The sequence below is a fragment of the Cynoglossus semilaevis genome, chromosome 20 (assembly GCF_000523025.1).
Source record: "Cynoglossus semilaevis isolate Cse_v1.0 chromosome 20, Cse_v1.0, whole genome shotgun sequence".
NCBI classification, from domain to species: domain Eukaryota; kingdom Metazoa; phylum Chordata; class Actinopteri; order Pleuronectiformes; family Cynoglossidae; genus Cynoglossus; species Cynoglossus semilaevis.
This window is the reverse complement of record NC_024326.1, coordinates 1,744,268-1,761,919: the sequence shown is the minus strand read 5'-3', so window position 1 is coordinate 1,761,919 and position 17,652 is coordinate 1,744,268. Positions and strand designations below refer to the sequence as shown.

Below are 17,652 nucleotides of genomic sequence, written 5' to 3'. Positions count from 1 at the left end.
TCACAGGGACTAAAGTGAGTGCTCAGTGGCGAGGCAAATGCATACGGTGATGACAGAGCCGACAGGGCATGACAGGAGAGAGTACTTTGGTGAGAACACGTCCGCTCTGTCCACTCATGAAGACATCATAAAAGGCTAAGATCCCAGGTCTTCTCACCTGTATCCGTCTATGTAACTGGCATTAATGTAGTCAGAGCGTTCTGGGCCCCTGATTGGCTGGAGGCAGACGCGGGTGGTTTCGTAGGGCATGATGTTGACCAGTCGGTTCTTGAATTTGTTGCAAGGCAAGTTGGCCGTGACAAAGCGGGAAGTGTGGGCTTTGGTGTTGGCCAGTCGCTATGCATAAAAAAAAAGAAAAATTAGTCACGACAAAATGAACAAATCTTTGCTTGTATGGTTATGTAATATACAGAATTACTAAAATTAATAAATATGTTGGAATTTTATTGTAAGGAAAAGCTTTTTAACCAGTAATCTACTAATAAACCTACACTTTTAAGAGACATTAAATGAGTCTAGTCTGTGATTGGTTGAGTCAGAATAAACAACACAGACTGGACTCATTTGTACCTTAAACTCCAGCTCCATGCCAGTGACATGCTCTCCACTCTCCACCTTGGACAGCTTTTGCATGTAGGAGTACAGACTCCTGGCTGCCACCTCCGTGTTCCCACAGGCCACGGCCTCCAGCAGGGCCTCGTGGATGAAGCTGTATTGGTCCTCCGTCTGCACCATGTAGTTCCTCTGCGAGCGCATCAGGGTCACGTGGCCGTAGATGTCCACGGAGCGTTCATGTCGAATACGCTCCAGCATTGCATCAATGACGATGAAACAGCCGGTGCGACCGACCCCAGCACTGAGGGAGAGAAACGACTCGGGACGTGAACTCCTGTCACTCAACTCAATGTTGTGCAAACTTTGCAAAATTTCATTAATTCCTGATTCCCCTCCTCCTGATAAGCATCACTTCAGATGTACAGAATTATGCAGCATGAGAAAATCTGCTGGCTGGTACTAAATGTGTGTGTTTGTGTACCTGCAGTGGGCGATGATGGGCCCAGCGTCAGGGGGATTACAGGCTTTGACCCTGCGGAGGAAGTTGAGGAATGGCGTTGGATATTCAGGAACACCATGATCTGGCCAGGCAGTGAACTGGAACTGCCGCACCTCTCTACGCTCACTGCAGCCACTCTGAAGAAGAAGATGAAAAAAAAAAAAAATCTTTTCATTTCACATGTATCAAGACAAACTACTGATATTTTTATTATGTTTATCAGATCACGCACTCTGTAAAGTCCTGTGTACGCCATGACAAATTAGCATAATACTAGAATGGCTGTTGTTTCCTGTGCTATAAATCCTACTACGAGACATGTCTCCTAATGTTTGTTGATCTTTTCAAAACACATCAAATGCAAATTCAGCCGAGCTGCACTTGGCCTGGTTTCTGTGTTTATAAGTAGGCCACTGAGGCAGGGCTGTCAGACGGTCTCACATCAGCCTTTCACTCTACTCTGCCTCCTACAGCGATCGCTATTCTGCACCCAACACGGAGAGGCTGGCCTGGTTTTAACGCCGCGGTACGTGACGTCTGAATTGTTCTATTGTCGGCTTTAGCGCAGGTACTAACAACTCCGGCAGTAACAATGGAAACTCATGAATGCTGTCAAACTGTAAGTTTTCAATGGATGAAATGTTTAAAAAAAGAGGGTATGCTGTAGAGGGAGGAGGATACAGCTGCATCTCCTTTACCTTATGTAGGGAGAAGGTGCGCACACAGAAGGTGGCCAGTTCCATCGTGTCCAGCAGGGTGACCTGGGTCATCCCATACGTCTCTGTACCACGGCTGGGCCAGTACTGATCACACTTTATCTGCACACATTCAAGACAAATGTTACATCTTATAATGTTAAACAATATTCTACAAAACTGATCATTTTAACTTACAATGAACCTAATTATTTTCTCATAAGTGAATATGCTGCGCAGCTAGCTAACATAATCTTGTTAACAGACACTTATAGTACTGTTTTAGTAGATGAGGAACAAGGAACTCTGCCAGTTTACTTCTCTAGATCCCAGGAATAGAACGCTTACTCTGAAAGGTTATAAAAAGTTAAATCTCTAGTTTAATATTACAACAAGCCCAGTTCGTTTTGTCAGACAAATGGTCCCATATGCAACATTTTGGGAGTTTCCTAAAGTAGCAGGCTAACTAGTAAGGTTAGGTATGAATGGGCTTCAGATATAACAGGGAAATCCAATATTGCTTACTGTAGAGCTGCTGGACTACCGACATTGGAAATATGGGTCAAATGTGAAGATCTGGTGTCCTACCCTTGACTTCTCCTCCAGGCGTGTCATCATGACCACAGACGCGGCCCGCTGCTCCCACACCATCCTCCAGAAATCCCCAAACGTCTCCGACAAAGGCCCCTGCGTGGCGATGTAGGCGTTCTGTTTCCTGTAGCCGTCGATGTAGTTGGCGTTGATGTAGTCGCTCCCCAGAATCCCTGCTAGAGACAGACACCGATGAAGCTTTTGCTAAACACTAATCTGCATATGGCAACATACTGAGTTAACCTCTGTGTACCACATCAAACAGCATAACAATCTGTCACTTTCTAACAACCGTGGCTTCCAAAAGACAGCTGTTGGACTAGAACAAACAAAAAAAGGCTTTGACGGTGTAAAAGCCTGAGCTCCAGATCAAATCCATTCTCCCCCTTGTTTTTTTTTTCTGCCAGAACACTGGCTGCACTTGAATGCACTCAAACAGTTTGTCAGTCTCGTGCCACTGCACAAAGAAAGTCTGCGGAAACAGTTTCCAATTCCAGATTCCATCCATCATGCAGCGCTCCCTCCCTTTTCTCCCCCACTTTAACTCCCTCTTACTCAAAATCCCTCCCTCACCCACACAGACTCATTAGATTAAACAAACATCTCATCAAACTTTTCTTACCATCTATGGGAGCCAGGATGACTCTGGTGTGATCGTACGCTATTACATTAGCATAGCGATTCTTGGGCTTGTTGACCTCCAGGTTTGAATGTTCCCAGGTGAACTGCTGACTTGGGTCGATGGACTGGGCACATCCAGTAAAAAACAGAGAGCACATTAGCAGTATGCAAAGGCCTACTGAGCGATAGTGTACTTAAAGAGGACAGAAGCACAGAGTGCAGGCTAGTGCTGACAACTCAGAGCAATTAATTGCGCTGCTGAATAAATGATGAATATATAGTCTGCACGCAGAGTTACAGATGTTAAATAAGATTCGCTCTGCGAAGCGACGGCTTAACATCTCAGACAGAAAAAGAGAGAATCAGTTTATCCATGTGAAATAATGAGTCATTTCTCACCTCATACTCCTGGGAGAGTCTCAGGTTATCATTAGCTTTCAGGAGCTCAATGTGCTCAGCCAGCTCGGTGATGGGGATAGGAGGGTGGCTCATCATTCCTGCAGTAGAGAGAGGTCAGAGGTGAAGCCCGGGTTAAACTAAATGTTTCAATTAACGGTACAAGTTGTACAGTTTAGCACAGCGGCTGGTGAAGTACAGTGAGTTCTTGTAGGCTAACTAACCTCCTCGATCCTGACCAAGCAGGCTCTTAAATCCAACCAGAACTTAAATCTGTCAGTTGGTAACACACTTAAACCTTCAGTCTTAGGGAAAATGAAAAAATACTTTTCGTGATTCAAACTATTTTTGAAATGATTTCACCCGTGCACTAGACTTAAACTGGAGGCAGACGGGGAACACCTAAACACTTTTTTTCACAAATGCTGTTATTGTTCCTTGTTGTGAGTAAATGTAAAAAGACCTTAATATCATGACACAAAAAACCCCATCCATCCAAAACTAACTGCATTTTCCCTTTTCAACATTTGAAATGAAATAGCGTTCATTTTTTACCTGGATCATAGTTAAACTGTAACACATCCTTCCATCGCTCTTATAAAGGATGTGGAAATAATCTCAGTCTTGTAGACACATCACATCAAATGATTAAAGAACATGCCCAGGCAGAAAATCAATTTTGATCCACGTGTGAGGACAAAGTGAGACAGGCCTTGTTTGTTTGTATTTTGTTTTTTTCTTTTGATAAATTACGTTCAGTGTGATCGGAACACAGAGCGCGTAGGAAAAACAAAGAATGGATGAACCCTAATTAGGGAGGGCTGTGTGTGCGCACACACAAAGAAAGCTACCTACACCCATGCCTCCTGCTGTCAATTCTTTCATAGCTGGAGCTGCCACAACAATCCATTTCCATTCACAGAGCAAATATCTACAGCGATAAATCAAACGCTGCTATGCACTGTTAAACAAGCCATTTAACACAATTGTCAGTATACACCCCCGGTGTATCTGCTATTACAAAGCATCTGGACGCTATGTAAAAAAAAAAAAGCACAGGAGGTCATTCTGAATCTCCCTCTACCAAAACATGCATCGGCTTTCCTCTCCTAGCGCCTGCCCTCGGCAGCGCCCACATGTAATCACTACAAAACGCTCCTGTCACGACCAAAATGACCTGAGCTAGCATCAGCAGGTTTTGTCAGGAAAAAATGATCTTCGCTGAGCATTTCAAAGAGGTGAGGGAGAGAAAATGTGTGAAGAGAATCTCGATGTTGCTGCCACCAGTGTAAAAATGGATAGAAAAGTGAAGGGCGTAGTTCTGCGGCCTCTACTTTGCTTCACAGGGACAGGATTTAAAAAAAAAAGTATTTGGTAAATGGACCAAGTACAAAAGCAAGAAACATCTGACTTTATAAAACTCAGCAATCTACACTCTTTGGTGACGCATCTTTGGCACAGTGGCAACAAGGTGACACATCTTGCAGTTCTGTCAGCGAGGATGTTTTTTTCTTTATGAAACGCAGGCTCAAAAATAAAGTGAGAACTCTGTGTATCTTTCAGATGCTGCTAATTGTTCACATCATTGGTCTGAAGCCACAGCAGCTGTGTTGTTAGCTCTTACTCATCGGCTGGAGCAGAGTGGCAACCTCTATGTCGTTACTTCTCAGTTGGGTTTTCAGTGGGTTATGAAATTCAGAAAATACATTTCATCAGGAACTACCGCTCCGTTTTTTTGTTTTTTTAAATCGTCATTTGACCGATGATACCTGTCATGGAAAATTAAAGACAGACTGTTCTTAATGTGTTCTGATGTGCTATCTGCAGCGCAGCATGTGGAACGTGGGCGAGCGGAGATGATTTGATTTTAGTCACACCATTATGACTCAGCCCTGACTAGACACTGTGACTGTACTACAGTACCTGGGCAGCGGCCATTTTGCTCCGAGAACTGACTGGGAGCCGCCAGTTTCATTTTGGTTCTGATAAGGAGGAGGAAGAGGTGGGGAAGGAGAGGAAACCCTTCTACAATCAAGTCTGTATAATTTTTAACCAGGTATAAAATTAGCTGCATGAATATTTGATCATGAGATGATGAAGGAACTGGAAGTGGGCTTTATCAGACAGTCACACACTGTGAGTGTTTGGGTGTGTGAGTGGGCGCAGGGTCCATACCGGGAGTCTGGAAGTTGATGCGTCTCATCTCCACGGGGTCTGTGGGATGATGGGCCATCATCTCAGCGTTACTCAGAAGACTTTTGGTTCCAGGCTCTGAGTCTTTGCGTTTGCTGCTCACAGACCGGTGAATAAAAAGAGCAATTAGCATGTGCAAATAACCAGGGAGAGAGAGCAGACTGAGTACTGACACATCATTAACACGGCTGCTTGGTTTTAGTAAATGGAGCAGTGGCTAATAAAAGCAGTGTTTGGTGTCTACGTTCTCTAAGTATTATGCATTTGCTGTTAAAATGAACAAAGATAACATGATTTAATCTTACCTGTCAGGTTTGCTGCTTACAAACAGGAGAAGGAATAATTAGAGTCAGAAACGTAAGGAAACAGGCAGATTGTTAGAGAGAAAATCAATACTTTCACATTAGTATTCAAAAGCTTGATGGCTTGCACCACATAACACAGACCCACAGCAGGGTGAGGCCGTTTGAGAGCAGCCGGAGGGGAGAACAAAGTTCTAAAGTGTGAAACAAATTTGATGAATATCTAACTGAAAGTGAAGCATTGTGTGGGCGGACTGAGGATAAACAGCTCTGCTACATGAAATATCAGCTGTAGACGCACACAGTGGGCACGGGCTTGTCAGGTCAACGTGATGTAGAAGGCTGGCAGGATTGCGCCAATCTTTGTTGGAAAATCCTTCAAAGAAAAAATAAACCCAGACTAAAAATACTTTCTGTGTAGCCTGAGGTGAACGGCTGAAAACACTGCATCACCGGTGTAGATGCTTTTATTTACAGAGTTGATTCTGTAAAATGCCCTGAAGGCCAACAGAAAAATAGGCAGATATTTGCAAAACATAAACAGATTTATTGATATGACTTCAGTTCATAATAGTCACATTTGTACAATGAGCAATAATGAAGTGCAAGCCATCCAGCCATGTATAATGATTCACTTCACATGTGATAGAACTGAGAAGTAGTTTAATATGGTCATTGATTAATGAACAATAAAGTCTGGCTACATTACCACAGCCAATGTCAGCTCTCTGACAAAAGAAACTAAATGTCTGTCTAACATAATGTAAATACATGTCATAAATGGTGAGGATTATTGATAGTTATTTATGTCTAAGTTGTTGTTTTTCAGTTTTCAATGTGGACCACATGAAGTTTTCTCTTTGATCCTCACAATTTTGGAATCCAGTCGCGTGCCAGATTGGACAGTCTGGTGGGTAAAATTCAGCTCGTGGGCCGCCAGTTTGGAATCACTGGCCTTAAGCTCAATTTATCCACAGACCCGCAGGTTATTCGTTAGGTTAATTAAGTGTGATTACCTTTGGCACTGAATCTAAGTTTCTTCTCTTAGAGGCAGTAAATATGATACAGTCAACACTTGGCTGTTTTTACAGACTGCCTTTTTTAAAGCAGCACTAGCAGAACTGCTGTATCTGCCAACTCTGTATAACACTGCTGGGTTGACATACAGTAATATCTGACTTAAGAAAAATCAAACTTAAAATATATCTCTAAAAATATACTGTAAATATTACAAATAAAACACAACTTACTCATTATAGAGTAAACACAGAGTAAAGGCAGCCAACAGAACAAGTGTGTCTAATATTGTACGGCACTGAAAACTCACTGGTGGCCCAAAAAAAAAGGAAAAAAGGAAAGAATTCTGTCCCTCTTGTTGACCTTCTTTAGGTGTTTGTCCAACTTTGTTTGATATCATAGCAATCTTACTTACTTCTTGTAAAGGAGGATAGCGATTACTATGCAGATGATGAAGACCACAGCCAGGACAGGTCCCACCACCCAGATTAGACCATCTCCTGGTTCCACGGGCTGTGGGTCTGAATCCGGGGCAATGACTGGGTCCGTGTATGGGCTGGCTACATACATTTTCTGGAAATACACGTAAAGATACGTCATCAGAGAAGGATATTGTGACTGTTTTAACAGTGTAACGACAGCCGGCGAGAAAACACAGCGACTATTGCGTTACGCTAGATTTCAATGGCTGTGACAAGGACACAAGGGTGCTGTGCTTTGACACTGTATTTCATCAGTCTTTTCTATTTCCTATCAATACAGCACCAATATCCTCATTCCTGTCTGCAATACTTTCTTAGGAAGATCTGAAGTGCATTTTTATTACTTCTAAACAACTCCTGAAAAACATCCCAGTACTGGGCTTGCTAATAAAATGTAAAAAATCTAACATAAAAAATAAAATCTGTCTGATTCGCACCCTGTATTTATGTCTATTCCAATTCAAATGAATGCATATCCCAGCACAGTGCAGGGCCATATATCTTCCACTGCCACAGTCAGTGCACTCACTCTTTATTAGTTGTCATGATGGAAGTACGTGAAGGTTATTGCCTTTTGCTTACAACACTTTGACTGATATCCAGCAGTGAAGCCATATTGATTACAATGTATAGTGACAGACTGTGTGACAGAAACACAGCCAGGGTGGTTGTGTTAGTAGGTGGGGGGAGGGGAGGGAGGTGGGGGATTATAGCACAGGAACAAAACAGATGTGACACAGCAGGTTTTATACCCCGGTGGTGGAATTGAGCTCCGCCAGGATGAAGAAGATGTACTCCTGCCCCGCCTCCAGAGCTCTGTTTTCAAAGCCCCCATAGTCCAGCTGGTCCCCCAGGGTGAAAAAGGCTGGGAGGGTGGCAGGTGTGAACCGTGCTGTGATGTAGGCACGACGCATGTCCACCTGTTTCTGCTGCCGAGAATCTCTTTGCCTTTGACTGATGTCTTTCAGCAGCTAAGAGATAGAGAAACAAAAGTTCTGACTGAGGCACAGTGATACTGAAAAGGTCACGGATACGTGACATATTTTCTGGATTATAGTTTGGCTTACTAGTTTTGAAGCGACTTATATATCAAAAATACACACCAAATAATTTACGAGCACAAGAGGGCACCGGCTGCACAACTGTCAACTGAATCTTGACATGACGCCATTGAAAAATGAGTCGAACAAACTAAAAAGACTCCCATAAAGAACACAAATAAATGCCACTATAGAAAAGCCAGAATTTAAGTGGCAGATTATAAAAATAAAACCAAAAGAAACTGAGCTTCTCCTTCTTTTTTTTTGATCAGGTATCAAAATTATATGTATAAAAGAGTGTCAAACAACCAGACTCAATTTTTATAAACCAAGAACAGTCATAGTATAGACTCCTAAGAATTACCAGCCCAACATATAAAGTTGTGCTGAGCAAGTTAATGATTTAAGACCAAACGGTACTGCACCTTCCTTCTTATTACAACTTTTAAGTGTATTATATCATTTTGGGAATATCGATGCAATACATCACCCTTAATTGCATTGAATAAGGCAATTAATCTTGTTTAAAAGTGAAGTCCAAATTTACAAGATACATTTTCCTTTAATGGACTTTTCAGTTTTCACATTAAACTAGAATTAAGGCTATCCTTCTGAAAAACCTTTACAATGGGGAAAAACAGAAACGTACATACAGTCAATATTATATTGAGGTTACATTAACACAGTACAGTAGATGTAGTAGCAAAATTAGTTTTTAAAAATATAATTGAAAACTAAAGGAGATCACACACGGAGCAAGCGTTTTAGTCCTTCTTAAAAAAGTTGAAGAAATCTTTTTTGAGACTACACTGCACAATCATAGAGGAAGCAATGATTTCAATATGAAATGTGGACAGAGAAAAAAAGTTGAAGAAATCTTTTTTGAGACTACACTGCACAATCATAGAGGAAGCAATGATTTCAATATGAAATGTCATTTATAAGCTAGTTTTAAGCTCAAAGATGTAACTCATTTATAAGCTAGTTTTAAGCTCAAACCAAAGAAAACAAAGAAAACATCTGTTGTCAGATGAGTACTGTTTCAGCTGGGAATATATATACATATATTTTCAAAGATGAAAATAACCTTTTCAACTGTGTCACATAATAATTAGGTGCTGAATGGCTCACCTCCTCTAAGTCCATCTCATCTGGACTCTTTGGGTGCCTGACGACACCACGGGTTCTCCTTAGTGGAACCACAACAACATAAACGTTTCTGTGTGGGTGAAAGATAAACAACATGAGACAAGCTGCCATTGTGCAACAGTAAACACGTCTTGAACAATTTTAACAATACAGCCTGTGTTCCAGACATGCTGTCAAGTCTGGTAAAGTCATCATCAACCCCCACATCCACTGACACTGCTTTTCTCTGATCACAGTCAGCCAAACCAATTGTTTATGAAAGCCATGACAACCACATAAATAAACACGGTGGTATCTACATATGCATCACTCAGTCTCACTTGACAGGACTGCGGGTCTCCAGTGACGGCAGGATTAAGGTGACAGTGGTCTCCGTTTCACGGGCGTGGTCGACTTCGGGCCGCCGGATGGTGATTGGTGGGGAGGTTTTAGCGGTAATGCGGTGACGAAGGCCTCCCATGTTGCCCTCGGGCGCTGTAATCTTGAAGTCATAGCTAGTGTCAGGTTGGAGGTTCGGGATGACAGCCTTCTTGAGACGAGCATCAACCTCCATTTTCTGTCGGTTATACTCCACCTAAAAAGAAAATCAAGACACAGGGTGTTCAAATGTTGTATTTACTTTAGGAAAAGACTCATTCTGACCCTAACTTCAATACGTATGTATACATAGAAAAAGAGAAACACAAGGTCGAAGAATTTCTTCTTAGAACCAGATCTTAAACTTTTGCTCTTCAACTGAATGGACTTCGTAATTAAAGTTAAGTCTATACATTTTAAAGCAGCACACATTATAGCATCTGACCAACACTACATACTGTATTACACTATGCAGGATCAAACTGATTGAACATGTACATGCATTATACTCATGGACATACAGAGAAGCGATATGGGTTGCTGCTCTCTGGAAACTCCCAGGTCAGGAGAACACTGGTCCTAGTGGCCAGATTGACAGAAAAATTCCTAGGAACATCTGTAGAACACAAGACAAAATATAGGATCAGTTTTAATGAAGCCTTTTATTGACGCTGCAGGCTCCTCAGGTGTTTGACTGCAGTCCTGTGAAAAAATTAAAGTAATTTTTCAGTTGAAGAAGACATGATTGTTAGGAAGTTGTGCAAGTGATGAGGAGAGTGGATGGAAGGAGTTATAAGTAAAACAAAAACAGAAGACAGAACTGCAGAGGAATTTTGTGACATGCCACATTCTCAGAGTGTAAGTGTGTGTCAAACTCAGAATTTCAGTTTGTCAGCAGAGGCTTGAGAATCGGTGTCAGTGAAGGACTAACATCTTACCTGCAGGTACAGCTCCTGATGCCACACATCACTTGAATTCAGACTGAACACTTACCGTCCACATTAGATACTGAGTATTAGAGCCACCTGTATTGATTTTTACCTAAGGGTCTGTGATAAGCAATGCACTCAAAGCAAACACCCTGATCTTTCAGCCTGCTTCCACTCTTGGTGAAAGGGTAGGTGATGAAGGTACAAGTGAGTGAAAGGAGGAGATTGGGGGTAGTAGTTGTGATTCACTCAGTTTTGCCATTTGCTTTGCTTCACAGCAGTGCACGGGTGAAAGGCTGACCTGCAAGAACTGGTCCAGACTTGATTTAATTTAGTGATTTGGAGTGAATTCCACAGGAGGGGCAGCAGAGATGTGAAACTGAACCGGTGCTCGACAGCTAACGGCAGCTTTCATGGCCCAAGGCCAGCCCTACCTGTTTCAAAGGCCAGCGTTTGGAACACCAGAGGTGGACTGAACGGACCTGGCCCTGCCTTGTTGTGGGCTCTGAGCTGCAGCTCGTAGGCAGTGCTGTGATTAAGACCTTGGATGATGCAGCTGAAATCATTTGCTGGTAAAGAGACTATCCACGGAGGAATGGAGAGAGACGATGAGGTAGAGGCTGCAGGATCTGTACTGGGTTTGGGGTCAGTGACCTGTTTGTAGGCTACGGTGTGGCCAGTGATGGGACTGTTGGACTCTTTGGAGGTGAGTGGGAGCCAGGAGAACTGTACGGAGCAGCAAGTGACATTGACAATGTCAGATATTTCGGGGTATCCCATGGGTGGGTAGATGGGCACTGTTATTTCCTGCTGTGCCACATCACCGTATCCTGCTTTGCTCTTTGCAGAGAGGACAAAGACGTAAGTGGAGCCTGGGGAGAGGGTTTTGACAGTAAAGTTTTTCTCTCTGTTGCCAAACTCTATTGTGGTGTATAAAGCGGAATTCTTCAGGCCAAACTGTAGGCGGTAGCCCTGTATTTCCACTGGGAGCCGCCGGCTATTAGAGCCTGACTCAAAGCTTTCCAGAGGAGGAGTCCACCACACCTCCACTGATGGCCCTGATCTCAGACGCAACTGAAGGGAAGGTGGGCCGGGCACTGCAAACAACAGAGGAGGAAGCAGGAAAATCAATGGCATCATATATTTATAGAAAAGGCATATTTCATGTAAATCTTATAGAAGAATTGGAATTGATTGAGTGCTTTATTTACTGCTCTCTTCCACTGCAGCTTAGATCAATGATTTAGTATGTTACTATATCCAGTGCATTGAACTGTATGCTTGGCATATGCTTACCAATCCCCAGAGTCTGCACCAGCTTGGCTTTGCTGTGTGCTCCATCCCCTTTTGTGGTGTATGCGGCTACTGACACAGAGTACACAGTCTCTGGTTTCAGATCTCCCAAAATCAGCTCCTGTGAAAAAAAATCACAACACCTTCACCATAAGGTCGAACATTCAGAGATAAAACCGCAACATTATATAAAAGAAAAACTTGTTTTAAATGTAACTTTCTATTGCTGTTTTTCATTGTTAAACTATTTTCTAACTACAGTACACAAATTCTACTTTTGTAGCAAAGAACAAGCTAAGGTTAGGTCACTTTTCAGCTAATTAATTCTAAGGTTAGGTCACTTTTCAGCTAATTTCTAGCTATTTAAAAATGTTAGCTATTAATGTCAATGGTCTTAGTTATGCATTTGCTCTTTTCATTTATCTACCTTTAGATACTGTAGCTTACTTTGGATACAGTGTATGCTAAATGTAAGCAACTTCAAGGATGATACTTTGGCCAACAACAACAGCATCCAGGTGTGTGTTTACTAGCACCTTGAGTGAGTGAAAAAGAGTTTACTGTAGAATTCTTTCATCTAAATTATTTTGTGTAACACTAAATTATCGTCTTAAATATCTCATCAAGAGCAGAAGCTGTTGGTTTGTCACTTTAGTTTTCATAATCGTTTTTGTTATTTAAAATGTTTTTAACACTGTGCGATAAAACAAGAGCATATGTAACTGACAAAATTAAACTGACAAAAAGTAAGAAACCCAGTGGCATTGGATCGGCTAATAAACTCCTCGGTTAAAAGTCTTAATGAGGATTTTATGGCTTCGTTTACTAAAGCAGAAAAGGACGGAAAGCCTGCACTCACGTATTGAGTCGACTCATCCTCCTCTTCCATCTTATCCCAAACAAACGTATGACACACCCCGCAGGCAGCCGAGACAGATGAGAGGAGAGCACCAGGAGGGAGCAGAGAAGAGAGGGATATTTAATCACAAAAGAAATGATTTAACCCTATAAATATTCAGTTGCTGTGTTACCTGAGCGTCATCCAATAAAAGGTCTTTGATGCGGGGCAGGTTGCTGCGTGATTCGCTGCCCGCTGCTCGACTAAAGTGCACCTGGTAGCCCCTGATTTGGCCTTGTTGTAATTGAGGCAACACAGATCGCCAGGTGACTTGAAATGCCGAGGAGTTGAGCGGATGAACATCCACCTGACGAGGAGCTCCACCAGGGACTGAGTTTTTATACACACACACACACAATTAATAGAGCAGCAGTCTAGACAGTAAATAATCAACTAAACGATCAATACTGTTTAGTTGGGTCTGATCTATGGCTCTCGTCCTCACCGTCCTCATCAGTTCTGCACAGCACCGTCGGACTCTTGTCTCCTGTCCCTCCCTCAGTGGAGGCTGCCACGGTCACGTTGTACCAGCTCCACTTTTCCAGCCCCTCTACCATTGTTTGCCCATGCAGGGCTGGGACAGGACGTCCCTTCACCTCCTGGCCCTGACCTTCACCTCCTGCTCCTATTATTCTTTGGTATCTCAGCTCATAATTTGCCAGCTCTCCATCCTCACTGTGGATTGGAGGTGGCCTCCAGCTTACCCTCAGTGAGGTGGAGCTGGCTTTCTCACAAGAAACACCCTCAGGGGCAGCAGAGGGATCTAATTGGACAAAGGGCAAGGAGGGCAATCGGCAAGGAGTTTAAGGTAGACACACGAGAGGAGGTGGTTTAGAAATGAAGAGAAAGGACAAGAACCGGGATGGAGAATGAGGATAAAAAAAAAGGAAATATTAAAATGTCTACGGCAAAGTGAAGTGAACGCAGTAGCACAAGGACAAACATGACTAAGGCAAAAAAACAGAAAAAACCAAACAGGAGAAACCACATATTGTAAAAGCATCATGTTAGGCTTACAGCCTAATGAAATAAACCAGAGACAAGAGTATTGACCCTGTGTGGACAACTTAATTATACCCAAGGAGAATGTGTATCCAATAGCCAGTGATTATATATTATCCTGCGGCTATAGCTGGTGGCATGAAAGGATCCAGATTTATGAATGAAAAACAAATAAAGCCTTTCTTTCTGAAGCCTGGCCCACAGTTGGCTGCACAGGAGCACAGACAAATACACACATTTCACATCAGCAGCCCCCACGGTGGCATAATCCTTGAGTTCTCAGGATAATAGAGTGGTCGGAGACTTTGCACTGCACACTAGGAGAGAAGGTCTTGTGCTTCATACAGGAAAGGAAAAATTGGAAAATACGAACCCAAACAGATCTCGCGCGGGGACAAAGGGATTTAGGAAACAAGTTTAAAAAAAAACAAAAAACAGAGGAAAACAACAGTGCCTGAGTGAGAAAGGCACTCAGATGGATAGATGGATATTGAAAGTCAGGCAGCAATGATGAACAGTCGACAAGAGCTGAATCTGAAAAAGACTGTGATGTGGACTGTGACAAATGTGAGTGGAGAAAAGAACAGTAGGGGAAAATCATCCAGACCTCACATTAACTGTGGTGTTCACTCACTGTATGTCAGGCCTGTCCAAGGTCAGGCCCTGGGGCCCAATACTGGACGGCTCTTGAGCAGGTTTTGCTCCTGGTCTACTTTCATTTTAAAAAATCTGTGGGTTTTGCTCCTGGTCTACTTTCATTTTTAAAAAAAATCTGTAAAAACTTTTTTTTAGATGCCAACTTGTAAAATGTTAAATCTGCACAACTCTTAGTTTTTAGGAATTATTAATAAATGCTAACTTTCTTTGCTCCGACCTCTAGTTAGGACTTGCAATATAACAAATATTTTGGGGATATTTTGGGGATATACCATGTTAGGTAAATATTTCAAATAAATATGATATAATGTAACATTTATTTATTTTGGTATTTTAGTTCATATCTATATTATAGATTAAATTCTTTTTGAAATGATGGTCTGTCCAAACCATCCACATCACATCATTCTTTATGATGGCCTAAATCCAGTGACATGTTTCACTGTCACAGGATGTTGGTTCCTACTAGTGTATTAAACCAGCCTTCCTTAGCAGAGAAGAACAGCGGTCACCACCACCTCTCTGTGTGACACACCTTAAGCATCAGACACAAGCACGGCTGAGGGACCAGTGCTTGTGTGCGAGCTCAAGTGTAAACTACTTCAGTGTGTGTATGAGCGGGTGTGTAATAGTGATAGCCGACAGGTTCAAGCATCTATCCACTCACCCGTACAGCCACTGTGCTGTTGGCCTCGGGGGACAATCTAGATGTGCACCAAAGCCTGGTGATAACCAAACGCACAGAACCTCTCTGGGAAATGAATTCTGTCGCATGAAATGGCCTGCTTATCTGGCACCTTCCTTTTAACTGCACGCTGCCTCCCCCGCTGCCTCCCACTGCAACCTCCCCCATGCAGCACCCTGCCTGTTTTCTTTCTCCAGTGTAAAGGGTGAAATAGGACCATCTGTAAGAGTTTAGCTTTGTCTACGCTCCAGTCTGAAGATGATTTGATTTTGCGCACACAGATTTAATCTTCACATTGTTAAGTAACTGTTGACAAATATCTTACCAGACGACTGATACAGCGCCACAGACGCCACAGGACTCCAGGCCTTTTTTCTGTCACACACAACTTCTTTATCCATTCTGTTCCTTGTACCATTTCCTCAGTTATCGCTGTGTTTTTTTTATTTATTTCTTCTCTGAAGCAGCAACAATATAACTCAATATGTCAGAGCAAAAAGACTGTAAGTTATTGACTACAGAGAACAGGGGAGAGAAAATGAGACAAGGGAGAGACTGGAGAAAATCCAGACAAGGATGGCACTTACCTGTCAACACAGCAGACCGACCACCATCCTTTAACGCTCCTCACCGCTGGCTGCCAGCCAGTAAGTGGCAAACAGTTTTGCCCTTTCAAAGACATTAGACACTGATAAAGTGGAAAAAGTGAAAGGAAGGTGAAAAAAAGGAATAGTGGAACATTAATCGGCGCTCCATCTCCATCTGTCATGATGCTTTGGCTGTGTAAGAAAGCCAGAGCCTGAGTGGAAAAAGAAAGCCACGGTCAAACAGAGATGGATGGGAGAGGTGGGTTCAGGCAGATGGCTGGATAAACAAGATAAATGAAAAGATGTGGCGATGGTTAGATGATACGCAGGTTCTACCAGGTCAGGAGCTCAGCACAATGTCACTTGAGCTGTGTGCACAAGTGGGTATCACAGCTGAAGCTTAGGAAAATGAAAAGGGGAAATATGCATTTGAGCTTGAAGGAACAGTGTGTAAACCCAGTCAAAGTGAGCAGATTGAGACGTACTGGCTTGTGACGTCCTCTGCACCAGTTCATTAGTGAAAGCGCCGATGCCTTTGCTGGAGATGGCAGCCAGGGAGAAGGAGTACTCTGTGTTCGCCTTCAGACCCTCCACTGTGTACGAATTTCTCGGCCCGAAGGTCAGCTTCTCCTGTGAGACGGAGGAGTGAAAGGACACAGGGAAAGGTTGGAAGAACGAAGGGAGGGAAAAAAGTTTTTGTTTTTTTAAAGTTGGTCGGAGGAAAAAAGACTAAAACTGCTGCCTGCATTGGAGAGAGTGGAAGGGGTCTCACCAGGCTACCAAACTTGACCGGTTTGTAGAGAAGCTCATAGTTGAGGATTCCTTCCTTGGTGTAAGCAGATTCCCAAGTCAGCTCTATACTGGTGTCAGTCACTTTTCCCACTTTAAACTTCCCTGGTTGACCTGGAACTAAAGGAAAAAAAACAACCACAAGCTGTTATGTTACTGATCCAATGATGAAAACATAGTAAAAGCATCTTTTACCAATATCAGACTTTTTATTTTTTTAAAGCTCCTTCCCTCTTATTACACATTAGATTTTCATTACCTGTTATTAATTCAAGATTTTAAGAATTACATAGTCAGTATTAATCTTCCTCCGACTGATGTTTCATTATAAATCTGTAAATCATTTATTACCAACTACGCTTTCGTTTAACTTGAAACATGTGTGACTTAATTAATGTCTTTGATTTATTAGGTTTGAAATCAATCTCTCAACTGTGTTTTATTTATATCATTTAACAAAAAACCCCATTATCAATTAAAAGAAAAAAATCACAAAGCAGAAGACTGATTTCTAAATGTGTAACATTAACTACTAATCTGTACAACTGTGTTTTTGATTTTAAAATATTACATAAGATCAGACGCTAAGGATGATAATTTAGTTTGCATTGTTTAATTCTCTTTTTTGTGTTGTGTCAATGTTGCACACAAAACTAAAAATATCCATTTTTTTTTTCCAAAATAGAACCCCAGAAAATTAAAGCCTTTTTTCTACATCTCAGTTCAAATCTGTTTCATATTGAATTTTAGGTTTGTGCTAATGAGGCTGCAGTAGGTTTTCAAAAAGGTACACGAAGGTTGAAAGGTGAAACACTGACAATTATTTAAGCACTTGGCATTGGATTCCATTATACTGTACCTCTTATTCAGTACCATATCCTAAGCATTAACCATCACTGCTTAACCACTGCTACA

General features: G+C 42.2%; 1 protein-coding gene across 18 annotated transcripts in view; it reads right to left on the bottom strand.

Moving 5' to 3' along the window:
• The window catches only part of ptprsb (protein tyrosine phosphatase receptor type Sb), a 74,853-nt gene that overhangs the window by 6,336 nt on the left and 50,865 nt on the right, over nt 1–17,652 (bottom strand). For 5 of the 18 annotated variants that reach the window (XM_025052518.1, XM_025052524.1, XM_025052521.1 and 2 more), the window contains 21 exons: nt 16,721–16,857; nt 16,434–16,578; nt 13,463–13,780; nt 13,151–13,347; nt 12,979–13,008; nt 12,123–12,240; nt 11,261–11,923; nt 10,419–10,513; nt 9,861–10,114; nt 9,523–9,610; nt 8,104–8,322; nt 7,285–7,442; nt 5,856–5,870; nt 5,533–5,645; nt 3,361–3,458; nt 2,963–3,086; nt 2,338–2,516; nt 1,753–1,872; nt 1,037–1,191; nt 571–856; nt 158–336 (listed from right to left, as the gene is read on the bottom strand). In XM_025052518.1, coding sequence (XP_024908286.1) covers nt 158–336; nt 571–856; nt 1,037–1,191; nt 1,753–1,872; nt 2,338–2,516; nt 2,963–3,086; nt 3,361–3,458; nt 5,533–5,645; nt 5,856–5,870; nt 7,285–7,442; nt 8,104–8,322; nt 9,523–9,610; nt 9,861–10,114; nt 10,419–10,513; nt 11,261–11,923; nt 12,123–12,240; nt 12,979–13,008; nt 13,151–13,347; nt 13,463–13,780; nt 16,434–16,578; nt 16,721–16,857 — 3,691 coding nt within the window. The remainder of the gene's footprint in view (nt 1–157; nt 337–570; nt 857–1,036; nt 1,192–1,752; nt 1,873–2,337; nt 2,517–2,962; nt 3,087–3,360; nt 3,459–5,532; nt 5,646–5,855; nt 5,871–7,284; nt 7,443–8,103; nt 8,323–9,522; nt 9,611–9,860; nt 10,115–10,418; nt 10,514–11,260; nt 11,924–12,122; nt 12,241–12,978; nt 13,009–13,150; nt 13,348–13,462; nt 13,781–16,433; nt 16,579–16,720; nt 16,858–17,652) is intronic. The other 13 variants (XM_017042392.2, XM_017042399.2, XM_008333769.3 and 10 more) reach the window with 9 other exon arrangements.